This window comes from Mycteria americana, chromosome 1 (genome assembly GCF_035582795.1).
Source record: "Mycteria americana isolate JAX WOST 10 ecotype Jacksonville Zoo and Gardens chromosome 1, USCA_MyAme_1.0, whole genome shotgun sequence".
Taxonomy (NCBI): domain Eukaryota; kingdom Metazoa; phylum Chordata; class Aves; order Ciconiiformes; family Ciconiidae; genus Mycteria; species Mycteria americana.
The window spans coordinates 21338818-21356168 of record NC_134365.1 but is presented as its reverse complement, the minus strand read 5'-3'; the positions used below and the strand labels follow the sequence as shown (position 1 = coordinate 21356168).

Genomic DNA, 17351 nt, shown 5'->3' with positions numbered 1-17351 from the left:
TCGGAGCCCTTTGGCTGCCGGGGGCGTGCTCTGCCCTCAACTAATATGGCTGCCCGCAGGGGTGGTCACGTGGGCACAGGGCCGTCTCCCCCCCTCCCGCCTGCGGCTGCCGGCCCCCTCCTGCCGGCGCTCTCTGCGGGGCGGCCACGTGGACGCCCGGGCGGTGAGTGCGGCCGGGCCGGGCCGGGCCGGGCCGAGGCCGCTGCGCCCGCGCCCGTGCCGGGGCGGGAGGTAACGGTCGTGTGAGCGTGTGTGTGAGGGGGAGCGGGGAGGCCGCCAGCGGCCCGCCCGTGCGTCGCAGCCCGGCTGCAACCGGCCCCGAGGGCGTCCCCGGGAGCCCCATCCCCGCAGAGGCGCCGGGCTGCGGCTACAACCGCGCGGCAGGCGGCGGGGCGCTGCCAGGCGGCCCCCCTGGCTCTCCGCCTGCCGGGCGCGGTAGCCGCGATGTGGCGGGAGGGAGCGGGGCAGCGCAGGGCAGGGCAGGGCAGGGCAGCCGCCTCCCGAGGTGGTGCGCGCGGTGCCTGTCAGCGGGCGGGCGGGCCTCTGCCGCGGGGGGCCCGTGCGGCCTCGGGGACGGTGCCGGTGGCTTCGGAAGCGGCGGGTGATGTCGTGGTCTCGTCCTGAAACACCCCCGGGCTGCGCAGGAGCGCCCTGAAGGGGAGCAGCTTCAGCGCCCCGAGTGCCCGCGTACCGGTGCGCGCCGTGACGCGCGGGCTAAGGGCGGTCTGCATTCGGCGTCTCGGGTTTGAGCTCGGTGCGCCCAACGTCGCTCGTCCGGCGCCGTGCGAGGCTTCGCGGCGGGCAGCCAGCGGAGGGGGCGGCGCTGCCCGCGGGAGCGGCCGGCGGGGGGTGGCTGTCCGCCGCGGGCCGGCCGCTAGAGGGGGATCGGACACAGGCCGTGGGGCGGAGGGGGTGCTCGGGCGGCGCGGCGCAGCAGCCGGCTGAGGGGCGTGCGCGGGAGGGCGGCGGGGTCGTGCTGGGGCTTTTCCCTCGTCGAGAGCGTTCTGTGTGTTTCTTCCCCAGTCCGAAGGGTGACATTTTCTGCCTGGCTTCGTCGTACCTTCATATCTGGTGCTGTCCCAGGCTTCATCTCCTGCCTCAACTTTCCCTTCTCTTTTTTGTCTTAACTTACTTTTTTTAGCGAGTTCCCAAACTCATGAGGAAATGTATGTGAGAATAGCAACTGTCGTGTTCCATTCTTAAAAAGAAGAAAAAGCAATCCCAGCAACTAGGAGGTTTAAATCTGACCTCATTCAGAAGTTAGCTTTAGGGCAAAGTTGGGAGAGCTATTAAAGCGTAGGAAAAACCCATGAAAATTGAAGATAATACAACATAGGTTTTACCAAGGGTAGATCAAGCCAAGGAGGGAGGACCTTATGGTGGGATGCTCTTGGTGGTTCTGCCTAGATGTGTCCATACAGAGCATGTGAGGGAGTGAAATGTGGTTTCTGTAGACAGATTCAACATGCAGTTTGGCTGCCAAACTCTAACCTGTTTATACTGAAGAGTGTCTGAAAAGCGTAAGTGAGCTAAATATGGTAGATTTTTCATGGGAAGAATAAAAAGTCCATTATTGGAACTAATGACACTTCCACAGAAAAAGTACAGAAAAAGAATAAACCACTTTTGATGAAAGTGCTTCAGCCTTTTTTTAGTGTAAGAAAACAATTTGTTTTCACCCAGTTTAATCCCAGGAAGGGATGAATTCTTTGTGTTGAAAATCTCTGCTCTTCTATAATTCAGTCTTGATTGCCGTCTCGGGGCGGGGGGGGGGGGGGGAGTCAATGTGGCTATGTTGTACAGGTCTGAGGAGGATTCTTCTAAAGTTGTTAGAATGTTAATGATGGATAAAACTATTTGTATTCACTTACGATATTCCTCTAACCATTATTAAAATATTTTTATTAAGTGAAAATCTGTTCTGTGTTTTTGGCATTTAAAAATAAAAGCTGTAATTGCAAGTATTTTGCCTTTATATAGCAAATTTATTTTAAACATCAAATTCAGTGTCTGCCTGTCTTGATAAATTCCCCTTGAATTTTGAGGTTTGTCAACATCAATTTTCAACAGAGCAAGTTATCTTGAGTCTTCACAAGACCACTAAATTTATTAGCCTTTATCTTGGAAACCTAGGTGTTGTCTTCACACTTTGGTTTTTTATCTTCTAGCATATTTCCCTTCAGGGAATCTCAGTATGTATAATGCATATACTTATCTTCAAAATGTATTAGTATGCTGGCAAGCTTACGTTCTTCAGGCATACCAGAGGATTGGAGTCAAAAAGATTAAAAAAAGAAAAAAGAAAGCCTTGCGATAAACTGTGTGTGGGATATGTAGCTTCATTGTCATTCTGATAATTTAGGAAGCTGGGGAGTGGTTATTCATGCGGTGGTCAGCTAAAGATATCAGGAGCAGGCTATATTGTAGAGTGGTCAGAGTATAATGAATGCAATATTTATAGGTGGACATAACATCTTTTTGTTACACAACTGATACAGTTAAGAAGGAAAAAATAGAGCTTTTGGCACTTGGATCCTTTTTCAAGGATTCATTGGGTCCAAAAATATCTGAAATGTTAAGCTGCGAATTGGGAGGGAAGAATACCTGCCTTGCTGGCGTATTACATGCTGCTTCATGTGACACACAAGCTACTCAAATGCCTGCGTTGCTATATGCAGTGGTGGATTGATCCTTCAGTGTCCATTTTTCTCTTGGGTAAGTTTGGCTGGCAACGTGAGATGCCTCTGTATTTATTGGAAGAATTCAGTAAGAGAGCTTTCTAGAGACAAGAATTTGTACAAGATAAATTGCCCTGTGCAGAGGCTTAATTCCTGCCAAACGCTTCTTGAAGTGCTCCTCATGGCAGTCCCATACCTCTTTCACTACTGCTATGGAAGAAGGATTCTGTCATAGCATAACCCATTTTTATCCATCCTTATAAAGAAGTAATGCTACGCACAGGTTAAAAAAACCCCTTCTTTGCACTTCCTGGGATGTTGTGTTTATTTAGGCTCTTAACATTGCAAAACAAGCCAAAAATCTTAAGGACCTACCACAGAACTCTCTGTCTTTGAGCCCAGGGCTAGAGCTTCAGTTACAGTCTGTAACAGCGATAGTCATGAGAAAAAGAGATGCAATCAGTGAGATAGATAAAATAATATGCAGATACATGCAATTTACAGGAAGGACACAAATTTCAGGATTTGCTGGTGTTAGCTGTGAAAATAAGGAACGTTGGCTCACTATTTATTGTTACTAATGAGAAGGACAAACATCAGTTCAGGAAAAGGTAACTCTAGGAGGCAGTTGCTAAGTGATCCTACAAATCTGCCAGCTACCTTACATCTGTTTGATGGACATATTTAGACCAAAACATGGGAGAAAACATCTCTAACCAAAACCCCAGTTGTACCTTAAAGGTGCTATTTTTAAAGTTTGGGGTTTTTTTATGTGAGAACAGAGCAAGAATAACAATAACCAAAACCTCTTGTCTTTCATTAAATTGTAAACTTACAAAAAGAACACTAAATAGATTACCATGTTTTTGCTGGAAATGGTCATGGAAAATAACTTTTTTTTTTTTTTAACTGGTTTATAATCTGAAACTAGAAAAGATGAGCTGTTTACCCATGGCAATACCTATGCTTTATTTGCTCTGGCATCACCTGGACACGTGATTTTATCATCATGATAAAATCCCTCATGAGTACTGCCATGAGAATGGCTCAGCACAGTGTTGTGAAACTAAGCACTAGGGAGAGATGGCCCTCATTTCTGCGTAGGAGTGCGAAGGATGGGGGGCAGGCTGTCTCACGCCATATTGACATGCGGTGTGGGTGCCGAAGGGGATTTGTCCTTCGCTTGCTGAGTCCAGACCTAGCCGCTGGCAAACTCGAAAGATCAGAGTACTCTGTTCCAAGCAATTTCTCATCCTCGTGGTTCCTCTCCCACTAGTTTCAGAGTCCTGGACAAACGAGAGAGTATGTTTGAAAGATCATGTGTAAATCCAGTGTGAGATTAAAGTGAGAGTAAATTACCAAGCTGTCTCTCCCACAAAACGCAGACATAATTGAGGTTGCACTGTCGGCAGTGGTGGCAGTATGGAACGCAAAGGGAAATATTTTCTTAAGTAGAGTCTATGTTGTCTGAGTTTTTTAGGTGAAAACTAAAACCTTTACATTTACAGAAGGCGAATAAATCCTGAAATGCTGTCTGAATATGTTTTTGGCTATCTACTCAATTCATTGAATGTATTAAAAAAAATTGGATGGATTATTTAATTTATTAGTCTTTATTTAAACTTTTACAGTACTGTAGTATGTTTTCCTTGAGTTATCAATCTCTCTTTTTCTGTGTGTACACTTCATACCGTGTTATTAATGTATTTTTCTTAATTTTCTTTTTAATAATAATAGAATATATGTGAATTTCGAACCCAATATGGCTCAGAAGAGGAGCTCAAGTGGGCGGTCATTCCCATTGCTGCTGCTGATTATTGTTGTGGCCTTTGTTCATTTAACTGTCTGTCCTTTTACAAAAGTGGAGGAAAGCTTTAACCTGCAAGCTATCCATGATGTGGTGTACCACCAACTGGACTTGGATAAGGTAAATTGGAAAGAAGGTGTTCTTTCTTGGACATTGTTAAAGATTGCAATTCCCTGCTATATGAGTAGGATAAATGCAACGTGAATAAGATTTATCCGAGTTTTCCTTTGTTTCTGATTTGCCGAACTACTTAGATTTTCCTTTTTGCAGTATGACCATCATGAATTTCCTGGAGTTGTCCCAAGAACGTTCCTTGGACCAATTTTTATTGCTGCTCTTTCCAGCCCAGCTATATATGTACTTTCTGTGCTAAGAATGTCCAAGTTTTACTCCCAGTTGATAGGTATGAGAACTTTTAAATCATCAGAATAGAGATGTTTTTAGTACTGGATTAATGGGTGACATTGTTGTAACATTCAGTGTTTGGATCAGTGGTTAAAATCTGATACTCTTTTTCTTAACGAGGGATTTTACAAACTGTAGGTATTTAGAGCCAGCATGGCAATTCTACCCCCTCTTTGGAGTAAGTAACAACACAGAGAGAGGCTGTGCTAACAAATGGTCAGACAGTGTAGAAAAAGCAAATGTCTTCAGAGAATACACTCCCATGTGTACTTCCATGTACGCTTCAGAAAATAGTGTTTAACTTGGGCATAGAAACATTGACCTTTGTGCAAAAGTATCAGACACGTTAAAGGTGGATTAAAATAGATAAACTAACAGGGAAGTTTGGGGTTTTTTTTCTTTGAAATGGGTTATATTGTGATATCTTCAGTATTATTCTTCATAACTTCTTCCCATTATGTTATGTAACATGGTTGTTCGTCAGTGATCCATCTAATATTACTCCTATTTCCCACTATTCTTCTAATAGTCCGAGGAAGCTTGGGGCTTAGTGTGATTTACACATTATGGAAGTTGCAGAAAGAAGTTAGAAAGCAGTTTGGAGCAACTACATCAACAGTCTTCTGTCTCATCACTGTTACGCAGTTTCATTTGATGTTTTACTGTACACGAACCCTCCCTAATGTGTTTGCACTTCCTTTTGGTAAGTATGCGCATGGAATAATTTTAAAAGATGAAAATTCTTCTCAAATGTATCCACAGTTAAAGCACAGAAAATGTGCAGACCAAATTAATGTATGTGCTTGTTTAAATTCTGTGATAACAAGACTAGAAAACTTAAGCAGTTGTGATTTCTTTCTATTTTTTTTTTACTGTATATGCTTACAATACGCTGTTGAATCAAGTTTTATTGAATCTGAGTATATGTGGAGTTTGTCAGATGGCTTTGATTAACTAGAGGCTTGAGTACACGTATCTGATGCATAAAACATAGAGCTATTAAAGGCAGTAAGTACACCTGCAGTTCAAAAAAAATCTGAACTTAGTGAACTTAGTCTACACAGGAAACGGCTTTCTTATGAGACTGTGGAAAAAAAATCCCACCGCAACCTCTCTACCTTCCTATCTACAAATGTAGCAGTTTGTACACTTAAAGTAAAGGGGAAAAAAAGTCAAAGCCAAAAACCTTACTCTACACATACAGTTTTTCCCCAGAGATGATGGGAGGGAAGATTAACCACATGTGACAGATATTAGCTGAGTCACTTAATGCTTCAGTGCAAGCTGTTCAACTAATAAAATCATGAGGTTGGTGTAAGAACCTGTGTAGATCAGAACTGAAAAACAAAACAAAAAGCAGTTGAATTGTCAGATAAACACTGTGTAGTAATAAACTTCTCAGATAATTTCTGCATGTATTAAAAAATACAAGTTGTTTCATGGTTTTGTACTGTTAATATTTCACACATTTTCCTTAGGATCATGACCACTTTACTATGTAGTGTCCTGTACTATGTAGAGGAGATGGGGCTGATGGATTTGCTGCTCTTCTGTCTTTTTGCCTTTCATCCCTTATCCTCCTTCTTCCCTCCCACCTAATAAATAGTAGCAAACTTCTAGAGATTGTTTTTCTTAACTTATCAGCTTTACAGTAAAAATCCATTTAGTACCATTTGAGTTAACCTGGGTTTCTTACCATTCATTAAATTTAATGCTCTAATATTCTTTTAAAACAAACTTTAATTAAACCACTGCTTTTCACACCTGGGGCATGAGTGGGGCAAACGACTTTATCTGTAGAGATACCGTGTGTCTCCAGCTAACCATGCAAAGGGATTTCTAGTTCCTTCTCCCTGAGCGGTAGTCTGTAGTCTCTTTTCCGTATTTGAAATGGGGTGCTGTTAGCATGAATACAGGATATCCTCAGCTGGGAGACTAAACTAACTCTTCAGCTGATACTGAGCAATAATAATTATGAATCTTAGTTTGAAAGGCTTTTAGTACTCCCTTAAGGTTTTTGTATTGTTTTTGGTGTGTGTTGTCCTGCCCCCCCCCCCCCCCCCCCCCCAAGCTATTAAATATACTGTCTAGGAAGAGTTCCCATGTGTTCCTTCTGTGGTTAATACCTTTCCTAATTACTTAAGCATCAACAGTAGAAAGTTGTGTGTTATTCCAAATTACATTTCTCTAACATAGGAAGAATTTCTGGACTACAAATGGTAGGAAGACCAAGAGAGGATTGGTGGGAAGTTAGAGGAACAAGATGCTAGCATTGAGAAAAGTGTTGCCCTTTAGAAAACGAATAGTTTAATGAGTCAGATGGTGTGTTTTATTTTTGCAGTGCTCCTGGCATTGACGTTTTGGATACAGCAAAAGCAAAGGCCATTCATTTGGTTCTCAGCTTTGGCAATTATAGTATTCAGATCAGAGCTCTGCATATTCTTAGGCCTCATGCTCCTGGTGACGTTATTAACTAAAAGAATCTCCATTTTCAAAGTGCTTTCGCATGCTGTACCTGCTGGAGTTTTTTGGTTGGGTAAGTGTTTGCTTGGAAAAAACAAATGCCACATAGTAAATTCACAGAAGTCTGGAGATTTGACTGTCTTCTCTGGTGACCTGGCCATTAGGGCTTTTTTTTGTTGTTGTTGTTACTGATTCAATTTACTAGTAGTGTGACAAGGGTATTTATTTCTTTGAAAACTTCCATGGGAGGAAATAGGTGTGCACAGAGCAGTAGAAAGATACTGTGACCCCCACCTTCAGATGCTTACAGTATAATGTCCTGGTCTTAAAAAGGCTTAGATGTGCAAGTTGATTTTAGTATAATTAGTACCTGTCTGTAGCTACATGTGCATTATCAGCTGTAGTATCTTTTGCCATAACAATAAGCTGAATCCCAGGATAAAATACAACAGTGACAGACAGGGATAATGAGCAAAAGGGTTGTGGGGAGATTCACAGTTCAGCTCTGTTTCTTTATTATGTTTATTTTAATAGCTTAAGTAATTATCCATGCTAGAGGGGTTGAAAAATCTCCTTGTCTCTACCCTTCCATGGAAGGCTCATACATATGCACGTAAATACTCTAAGCTTCTCTGCCAGCCTACCTAATTAAAAATGCTGTTGTCAGATGCCTGATGATGACCTCTGGTAGCATGCTGTCCCTTCCACAGTGTGGACAGTAGAAACAATAAAAGATGATGCCGTGTGCATTTGGAGGCACCTCACAGCATATGAGTTTGGAGGCCCAATGGGAATTAGTCACTGGTACTCCCATTCCCTCTCTGGGCAAACTTCTGAAATACCAGAGCAGTTTTCACAGAGCTGAGTGGAGGAGATGGGGCTGATAGATTTGCTGCTCTTCTGTCTTTTTGCCTTTCATCCCTTATCCTCCTTCTTCCCTCCCACCTAATAAATAGTAGCAAACTTCTAGAGATTGTTTTTCTTAACTTACCAGCTTTACAGTAAAAATCCATTTAGTACCATTTGAGTTAACCTGGGTTTCTTACCATTCATTAAATTTAATGCTCTAATATTCTTTTAAAACAATTTAATTAAACCACTGCTTTTCACACCTGGGGCATGAGTGGGGCAAATCTCAATCAGATTCTTATCTAATGTGCTTCTATTAAGACTTCTGTTACGAAGTGCCTCCCTCCCCTGCATTTCCATTGCAAGACAGACACATTCAGCCTTCTCTGTGGCTTTGGGTGAGGCTTACAATGCATGTTCCAGTTTATGTTGATCTCATCAGTAAATGTGCAATTTAGATGTGCTAGTTTGCTTTTCCCTAGTTTTTAATTTATGCAGATTTGTATTTCTTTAATTCTTTTAGGGCTAACAGTTGCTGTGGATTCTCTATTTTGGAGGCAACTTGTGTGGCCTGAGGGGAAAGTGCTCTGGTATAACACAGTTTTGAACAAAAGTTCCAACTGGGGAGTATCCTTTGAAATGTCCAGGGAAAAAGATCTATTCAACACTACCAGCCAAAGCAAAGACTTGATGTAACCTATTCCTGAGACTCAGTTATGGTGTTAAATTCTACCTTTCATCTAGTATTTCATTATTTGAAGCTTATGACACAATGTCTGTTTCTTAGATCTTTCCGTGAATGTTAACTTTCCTCTGCTGACTGTTCCTTCTTGCTTCTTTGTGTTCTACCAATGCAGAGCCAGGTTTCTTCCTCTTGGCTTTTCATTGCCCTTCGTTAGCGCCATTTGACATGCCTCTGTTTGGTGATGTGAATGTAGTTAGGCAACTGCTTTTATTTCTCAAAGGGTAAGGCAGAAAACCAAATGCCTGGAAGAATGCGATATACAAAAAGTATACTACATATTTGCAAAATTTGCGTGTACTACTGTAAAGAATAGTTACTTTACTTGTCAGCAGTGAGAGCATCCTTAACTCTCCTTTTCACCTGGAAGACCTCCCCCTTCTTGTGGTATTTCTATTCAGCCCTGCCTCGTGCTTTGGGATGCAGCATTATATTTGTACCTTTAGGTGTAGCAGAAAAGAGAACTCGGATATTACTTTTGCCAGCACTGGGCTTTATTTTCTTGTATTCATTTCTCCCACACAAAGAGCTGCGTTTTATCATATATACTTTCCCTGTCTTCAACATAGTGGCTGCTAAAATGTGCTCACGAATGTAAGTTCAAAATTCTGTTTTGTTTTTTTTTTTCCTCTGAAAATGCAAAAGAAAAGCAAAACTATTATTACTATTTTTATGCACTTTTTTCCATCTTGGAATCTGGATCGTCTTGAGATCTTCATGTGCTTAGAAAGGAGGTCTGTATCATTGTCCCCATTTGTCTAATGAGGGAAATGGAGACAAATAAAAGTTAAATGATTTGGCAGGACCATTTGGCAAGTCTGGGGCAGAGTCGAGAAGAGAGCCATGATTTTACTGTTAATGCTGTTCATTTCAGTTTATTTTATCCACCAGAGAAAAAGACATACCGGTGTACTACTGTGTTGTTAACATAACTTACATTAGGAGATAGTTTAATATACAGGTGGGGCTCATGAAACATGGAGTTTGTATTAAATAGTTAAACTTGGGTATATTGAGTAAAGAAATTGAAGTTAAACTCTGAACTTCTTTGAGAGAGAATACATTCATAGCTAAAGGTTTTAAACACAGAAATACTTGGCTTTATTGGTGAGCTTTCATTAGCTTTATTAATGAGAATATTCTAATTTAAATGCTACTAGAAGCTAGTCTTTTAGAAATGGATAATAAATACATTCCATGCACATGACTGTAATAAAGTTTGCATTAATCTTTATTATCTAGCAGTGGAGTTTTCATAAAAGTTCTGTCACAATAGTCAATGACCAGTATGACAGAAAAATAACAGTTTATTCTGACTCATTTTTTCCCCCCCCCTCAACAGTCTGAATAACTACCGGAAATCCTGGCTGTACAAACTTGGATCTTTCTTTGTTATAACACATCTTCTAGTTAATGCTGCTTATTCAGGAACATCTTTATATGTTTCACATTTCAATTATCCTGGAGGAGTGGCAATTCAGAAGTTGCATGAGTTGGTACCTTCAACAGCAGGTATGTAAGGCTGGCTTGAGGTATGTTCGCCTAACTTCTATTTTTTTTCTGCCAGTATGTCTTTACATGTATTGGATGTTACTTCTTTACACTATTTACATGCATCTTTTCTGTTACTATTTTGTTAATTCATTAATCAGAGTGTTCTTAGAATTTTGAAATTGTATTTTGTTTTCTTTGTTTACGTAGATGTCTCTGTTCATATTGATGTGGCTGCAGCACAAACAGGAGTTTCTCGGTTTCTAGAAATCAATTCAGATTGGAGGTATGTTATGAACGAGGTGTTTTGATCTGAAGGCAGGAGCATGCTTTTTCCTTTTTTATATATGCACAGGGACAGGCATCACAGATACCATTTCTGGTACAGCCTATTTATTAAGCCAGGTCAAGAACAATGTGAATCTTCAGAGAACTTTGATGTGTGCAGCGCTGCCACTTCAGAAATAGAGCACTGCAATGTTTTTTAATTGTTTTGGTTGGTTCTGGTTTGCCTAAATAGTGTAGAATCTTTTAAAGACATTAGAAACTGTGCAAAAAATTGTTAGCTTACTAAAACACCAATATCTTTAATGCAGCTACGTTTGATATCTCACTAGATCTTGTAAAACACGGCTGTACATGAACGCTTTTCTGCTCTTGGCAGAACAGTAATTGTGGGGGTATCTTCTCATTTTGTTTGATTTTGAATGATGTGTGGCAATGTGAGGCTTATCTGCATATTAATATTCAAAGTCTATTTTTATGTGGAACATCCTTCACATAGGTTGCATTGAAGCTGCTGTTGTGGACTATCGGTCACATTCATTGGCTCTGAGAGAAAGCAGTTGAGTGCTTTGTTACCATGACCAGCAGTGATGCACAAACAGTTTTAAGAATCAGAATATTGAAATGAATGGTAGGAGACATTTGTTGGATGGCATTGTTTGGTTTTCAGGATGCAGACAAAAAAAAAAAGGCACCTTTCTGATTCTTAGGCCTACCTCTTCAGCTGAAGTGTAGGTTTCTAATTTAAAATGTCATCTTAATGAAAATGATTCAGCAGAAAGTAACACAAAGACTCACTTCATACTTGCACAAAACAAAAGCAATGCAAGCAGATTTTGGTTTAAGGAGTACTCTGAGCATGGTGTTCTTTTTCCCCAGTTAGTCGTCAGGATCAGATGAAGAAACATAATTCAATTCTTGGTATGTTTAGAGATAAAAGTATTTTGGAAGTAAAGAGGAAGGAGGGAAAAGTATGCTTCCAGGGGAATTATAAAAATCATTGAGTTTGCTACGCCTTATTTTATTTCTGGGGTTTCTCATAATATTGTGATGGTATGGACAGTTTAAAGCTGAATTTCCTTCACAGTTACCAATCCAATGTTATTTCAAATTGTTTTTTGCATGTTCAATCTGGAGAAAGTCTTAAGCCATGAACAGTCAGGAGGAGATATTAAACTATTAGAGTACAAGTGATAGAACACACATGATAGCTAAAATGTTCCAATCATTGTTTTTTGAATATACTTAAGTACACACACTACTCTAAATACAACTCTACTCTCTAAATACAATGCTTAATTTCAGTGAGCTTTTTGAGGTGGTGCGTTTTGGATTGTTTTGAGCTTGCAAGGCTGTAGTGTAGTGGGACTGGAAGGTGAACGAATCATATCCCTGTCACTGATGGGTGTTTCATAGTGTTGCAGCTACAGAGCAGTTTTGTCTCTCTCCCTTTTATCTTTACTCATCATAAAAAAGCCTCAAGGGAGGGCTGATTCATCATAAAGTTTCACATTAAAAAAATCAGGCAAAATCCACAACTGAGCATCACGCACAGGACTACCACTTTGTCTGACAGCACAATAGCGCAAAGTTTAGTGGCACCAGCTGTCCCATTTTCTCTTTATCCAAGGAAGTGACAGCCTTTCAGATGGGTGAAAACTAATTTACCATCTTCATAGACTGTGTACATCAGATGAAAACAGATTTATAGATGGAGTGGCTATGAAGGCTGATGATTCATCAGGATAACTACAATCCATAAATAAAAGTGTCTTAAAGTTAACAGCTCTCAGCTCAGTGGCATGCTCAGATTAGATCTATTTGCCTCAAGAAAAATGCAAGTGATCCATTATTTTTCTTCAAAGGGTGATTGAAAGAAGCTTGATGCAGATTCTTACACAGAACAGGTGTTACAATCTTGTCTTCAATTAGTGCGGTCTCTTTGAACCAGGAATAAATACGCTGTGTAAGCTTAAAGTATTTAAAAATAATAAAATTCAGAAATGCTTGCAGACAGATGAAAGGCCCTTTATTTGCTGATGAAGAAAATGCAAAATTAGTAGTTGGTAAAGTTGTTACAAAGTATGCCATTCCTTCTGCCAGTTTGGATGCATGTACCATCCTAAGTGGTATTGTGATCTTTTTGGAAATAGCAGATGAAATTAGTGTGCAATTTTTTTTTTTAGAAGAAGAAAGCACTTGTTCAGTGTGCAAAATCTAATTCTGCATTATATGGTGTATTTATTGACATCTCTGGATTCTGTCAGCCTGGGGTCTGTTCTGGGTTGCCAAAATTTTAGTTAACAATCCACACAAATCCTCTAAGTTTGCTGTAGAGTACTTGATTTAAATATCTTAAATGTTAATGACTGCTGTGTCAGCGAGTGTTGTAAAAAATATAAATTGAGATTGCTTCCAGTTTTTCACAGAGAATTCAGGCAGATGAGAGGCCAGGCCTGCAAAGACACACATGGCGAAAGATGCGGCCTGGATTTACTCCTAGGTACATTTTAGAGTAGGTAGGGTTGGGATTGTACCACTTCCATACCAGTGTCCATGCTTGTAAGAAAAGCCACAGCCTAGAGTAAGTTGCTCGTGAAATGCGTGGAAGGAATCAGGTGCGTAAGAACAGGAGCTCCAAAAGCTGGTAGAAGACAGTTCATAGAAAAGGGTGAAGAACTGGGCAATGCTCTTCCCTTGGGTTACAGAGCATGGACACTCTTTTATAGTTAGACGTTTAAGACTGTCTTGTCAAACCAACTAAAGGTAAGTAACCTCCATCTTAACTTCTGTCTTCTGGACTGTTACCCAGCATTACTGTAGAATGTTTTTCTGGGATATAGAGCAAAGATTTGAATCTAGGTCTTCCACTTCTGGAAGCACACTTAACAGTGGTCTATGAAGTGTTTTAGGGTGGACTTATCTTATTCTTCCCCTTTGAAGTTGTTGGATTGAGGACTCAATCAGGCTGCCATGTCCGTAAGCATCCTAACCCTTGGGCTATAAATTCCATCTGACTCTCTTCAGTGAATGAATAAATAACTATTACAAAGTAGAACAGTGTCTTCATGAGACAGCGAGGAAGATCTGCTTCAACTTCTAGAAAATTAGAGAGGTTCATACAACTCTGTGAGATAACAAACTTCAGTTCTGGGCTTAGATCAGACGGAGAGTGACTGAACCTGTATCTTTCACATCCCTGCCAAATGCTTAAGTCACTTGTTTTCTCATCCTGTAAATTCCCTCTACGGCTAGATTGAATATAACTCCTTTTAAGAAATAACTGTAAGTGTACATGTTAAGCAGTTGTAGAACTTACTAGTTACTTTTTATATTTTTTAAATATAATTTATATATATTTAGGTACTTAAATAGGTTTATAAAAGCTGACCCAAAGTGACCTGCCCAAACATGCAGTAGATCATGGAATTGAACCGAGAAATAACAAGTGCCAAGTTAATGCTATAATTGCCAGGCTGTTCTTTCTTTCCTACAGTGTTCAAGGAACTCTTCTCCCTGCTATTCTGTGAGGCTCCTACTTTAATGTATGACTACCAGAAGAGAAAGGTTTCTGGTAAAGTGCCTCATAACATTTTTTTTTTATTATTAAAAAAAAGGCAAAAAAACCCCAAGAAACAAAGCAAACAAAAAAACCCCCACAAACCCACACTTATCCAAAATGCAATTATTGTAGAGTAAAACTTAAAAATTAGTCCAGTTTTCTACAGCCTTAGGCTTTGGTGTCCTTTCTCCACAGAACTCAAATAGAGGACTAGTGAGAAGGATCCCAGGAGTCCTGATTTATACCACAATAGCAGCAGAAAGACTTGCATGGAATGATTAGCTCCCTAAACTCTTCAAAAATACTATTTCCTCCTCCAGTACTAGTTAATTTAATCAAGAGATATAACTGAGAATGTTACAGTTCCTTCTGTGTTTCATCTGGGATCCTACATGCCCTTATGATAATGGAGATGTTTAATAGGTAAAGAGAGGTATGTAAATAAGCCTTCTTTATTCTTTACAGGTATGACAAAAGAGAAGATGTTAAACCAGGAGACCAGTTGATGTTTTCGTACACACACATACTGATGGAAACAAACCCTCTTCAAATATCACATTACAAGACAACCCACAGGCCACTGGCAAATATTCCTGGCATCAGTAAAATTGGGTTGAACCTTACTGCGCTACCTCCTTTTACTTTAAACTTGAAACCAAAATTAGTACTGTTGGAAAAACTTCCTCTATCATCTTGACTGTGAATTTTAAGTAAGTCTTTTAATGTAATTTTGCTGATGACTGAATAATCTAAGACAGCAGCAAATGGTCATTCCAGCACTGCAATTCAGCTTCTGTGGAAAGGCACGGAAAGTCTTTGTACTGATTGGTATTTAGCTCCATCCTGTTTCTTACGTAATTATTACAACGCATTCCTAGTCAGTATATACTCGAATACTGAGTTGTATTGTTAGATATGTTTGAGAGGCTACCTACAAGTTCAATGGTATTAAGTAAAGGCTGTCTACTTGGTTTGGGTAGCTGTCTGTTTCATAATGTAGCGCAGGTATGTCCTAATTGTCCTGTATAAGATACATAATGGAACAGGTTTGTGCTATGGCAATAATTTGGTATGTAATCTATGTGTGCAAAGATGTATTACTTGATGTATCTGCAGGATTGTAACTCCCTCAGTTGTCAGATTGCCTGTGTGAAATTTAATGATGTTATCAACATAGGAAAGCCATATTCATTGTAGCTTCATCACAATGCCTAATTGTGCCCTTTAGGCTACCAAACTAAAGTGAAAGATTCACTTAAAAAGCAGTTGGATCTCTTGACAAGCACTGTCTCATAACAGATTTGAGTATTAAAGGATGGTTATCTTTGTTCCAACAGTTCATGAATAAGCAGCAACTTGGATTTCACAGGAAAAAGAATTTTTAAAATAGTATTTCCCTTCTCTGCTGCAATGATATTATCTTAATTTGCAGTGCAAAAATTTACCTGTGAAAATATTCACTTGAATACACATTAAGAAGATAGGTGCTGTTTTCCTTTTATTAAGTAGTCCCTTTGGAAAGGAATAATCTAGTGTGCCATGTGTTGCATTCTATAAACTAGAATAAGATAGCATGCTCTGTAATATCTTCTTTATTAGATGTTTTTGTTAAGGATGTCTGCTTAGATTGCTGAATGGAACAAGTTAAGGGGTAAACTAAGGAAAAAAAGTTAGAATTGTGGTTAGGGCCAGTTGTAATACAACAAGAGCTCCATTAGTGTAAAACATCAGTATTGCTAAAGTAATAATGGGCAGAAAACTATTCCTTGCTGACTGAAAACTCAAGTAAAAAATTCGTATTGAATAAAATGGCTTGTTTGGGTTTTTTTTTTACTCTTAAAGCGTGTTTTAATCAGGAACTCTATTTACCTGTGTACATTTCAGGTTTTAGGACCATGGTTTTTTATCCTCTAGTTTATGTATCAGAGGAACTGATCTGGTGAGGTGGAGCCTGCTCCCCTGGGGGTGGCTGTTGCGCAGGCTTCCTCACCTGAACAGATCTGGCAAAGGCAACCTGCAGAACTTGTTGGTCCGGTCTCTGGCTGCTCTTGAAATGGACTTGTTTTTGGAAGAAAACTCGGTTTTCTCCAGAGCCAATTTGAACATCAAACAATTCACATGAGACAGAAGGAAGTACATGTGCAAATAGCTGAGAATTTGGAACAATACAAAGGAAAACTTCTGAGTAAGGATGTAGGCCCTTATGTTAAGCCTAATCATACTTTATGTAATTCCCCCACACTGTAATCCACAACTCAAGAATTTAAACTAAAATTTATCCTGCCCAAGCGTAGACAAATGTCTGCACTGCTGAAGTTAGGTGTATAGTTACTCCAGCTTTCCAAATCCCTGGTTGCCAGAATCCCTCCACAGAAACTTGTTTCTATTAACTACAGAGAAAACCCAGGGCTATTATGCTTGTAATGCATCTCAAGCTAATGCCTGAAGTGGCACAGAATATGTGGACATTAGGCATCTGAAGAGTCTAATCTTGCTGAGTGTCGGACGCACGTAGCTGATCGAGTCCTCCCACAGACTTTGGTTCTGGTGTCTGGATGCTACCTGTTGAACTTAAACCAGTGATGATGTTCAGCTGCAGTAGTAGCGCGTACTACTGCTCACAGCCTCGCTGCTGATGACAACAGAAGATATCAGCTCAAATTAGCCTGTTTAGTGTATTTGTTTGGGGTAGAGAAAGGTAAAATACATACAAGGAGACAGGAAAGAGATACGGGATTGCATTTTTGAACAGTGTCTGAAGTTTGTGGTTCTTGACAAGTGCTTAGTTTTAAGATCTGCAACGTGGTTGTATACAAAGGGCTAGATCATGACCCACGCAGTGCATGCAGCACCATAGCACCAGTGGCTGTGCTTCTGTGACAGCACGGGTAACCCCCCCCAGCATAGGGCAAGAGTGTTACAGTAGCTCACACCCTGAATAGGAAGGGGCATCTCTCTCTTGAATGAATCTTCTCATCTCTAAAAGTCCTGTGTTGTCTTTCTTTAGCTCCACAAGAAACAGAGTTTATTTTCTCCTTTAATATAGATTAATATTCAGTGTACTTGCAT

The 17351-nt window shown here is 40.3% G+C and overlaps 1 protein-coding gene across 1 annotated transcript; it reads left to right on the top strand.

Moving 5' to 3' along the window:
- The first annotated feature begins 35 nt into the window (after nt 1–35).
- ALG12 (ALG12 alpha-1,6-mannosyltransferase) lies at nt 36–17351 on the top strand. The gene is made up of 10 exons (XM_075492489.1): nt 36–163; nt 4416–4605; nt 4756–4888; nt 5420–5593; nt 7232–7426; nt 8726–8829; nt 9315–9538; nt 10287–10456; nt 10646–10721; nt 14748–17351. Exons 2-10 carry the CDS (start codon nt 4441–4443, stop codon nt 14977–14979), a joined length of 1473 nt encoding a protein of 490 aa, XP_075348604.1. The 5' UTR covers nt 36–163; nt 4416–4440; the 3' UTR covers nt 14980–17351.

Coding starts and splice junctions, on each gene's coding strand:
- ALG12 (XM_075492489.1), top strand. CDS start 4,441: ATGGCTCAGAAGAGGAGCTCAAGTGGGCGGTCATTCCCATTGCTGCTG. Junction 7,427..8,725: donor TGCTGGAGTTTTTTGGTTGG/GTAAGTGTTTGC, acceptor TAATTCTTTTAG/GGCTAACAGTTGCTGTGGAT. Junction 10,722..14,747: donor GAAATCAATTCAGATTGGAG/GTATGTTATGAA, acceptor TATTCTTTACAG/GTATGACAAAAGAGAAGATG.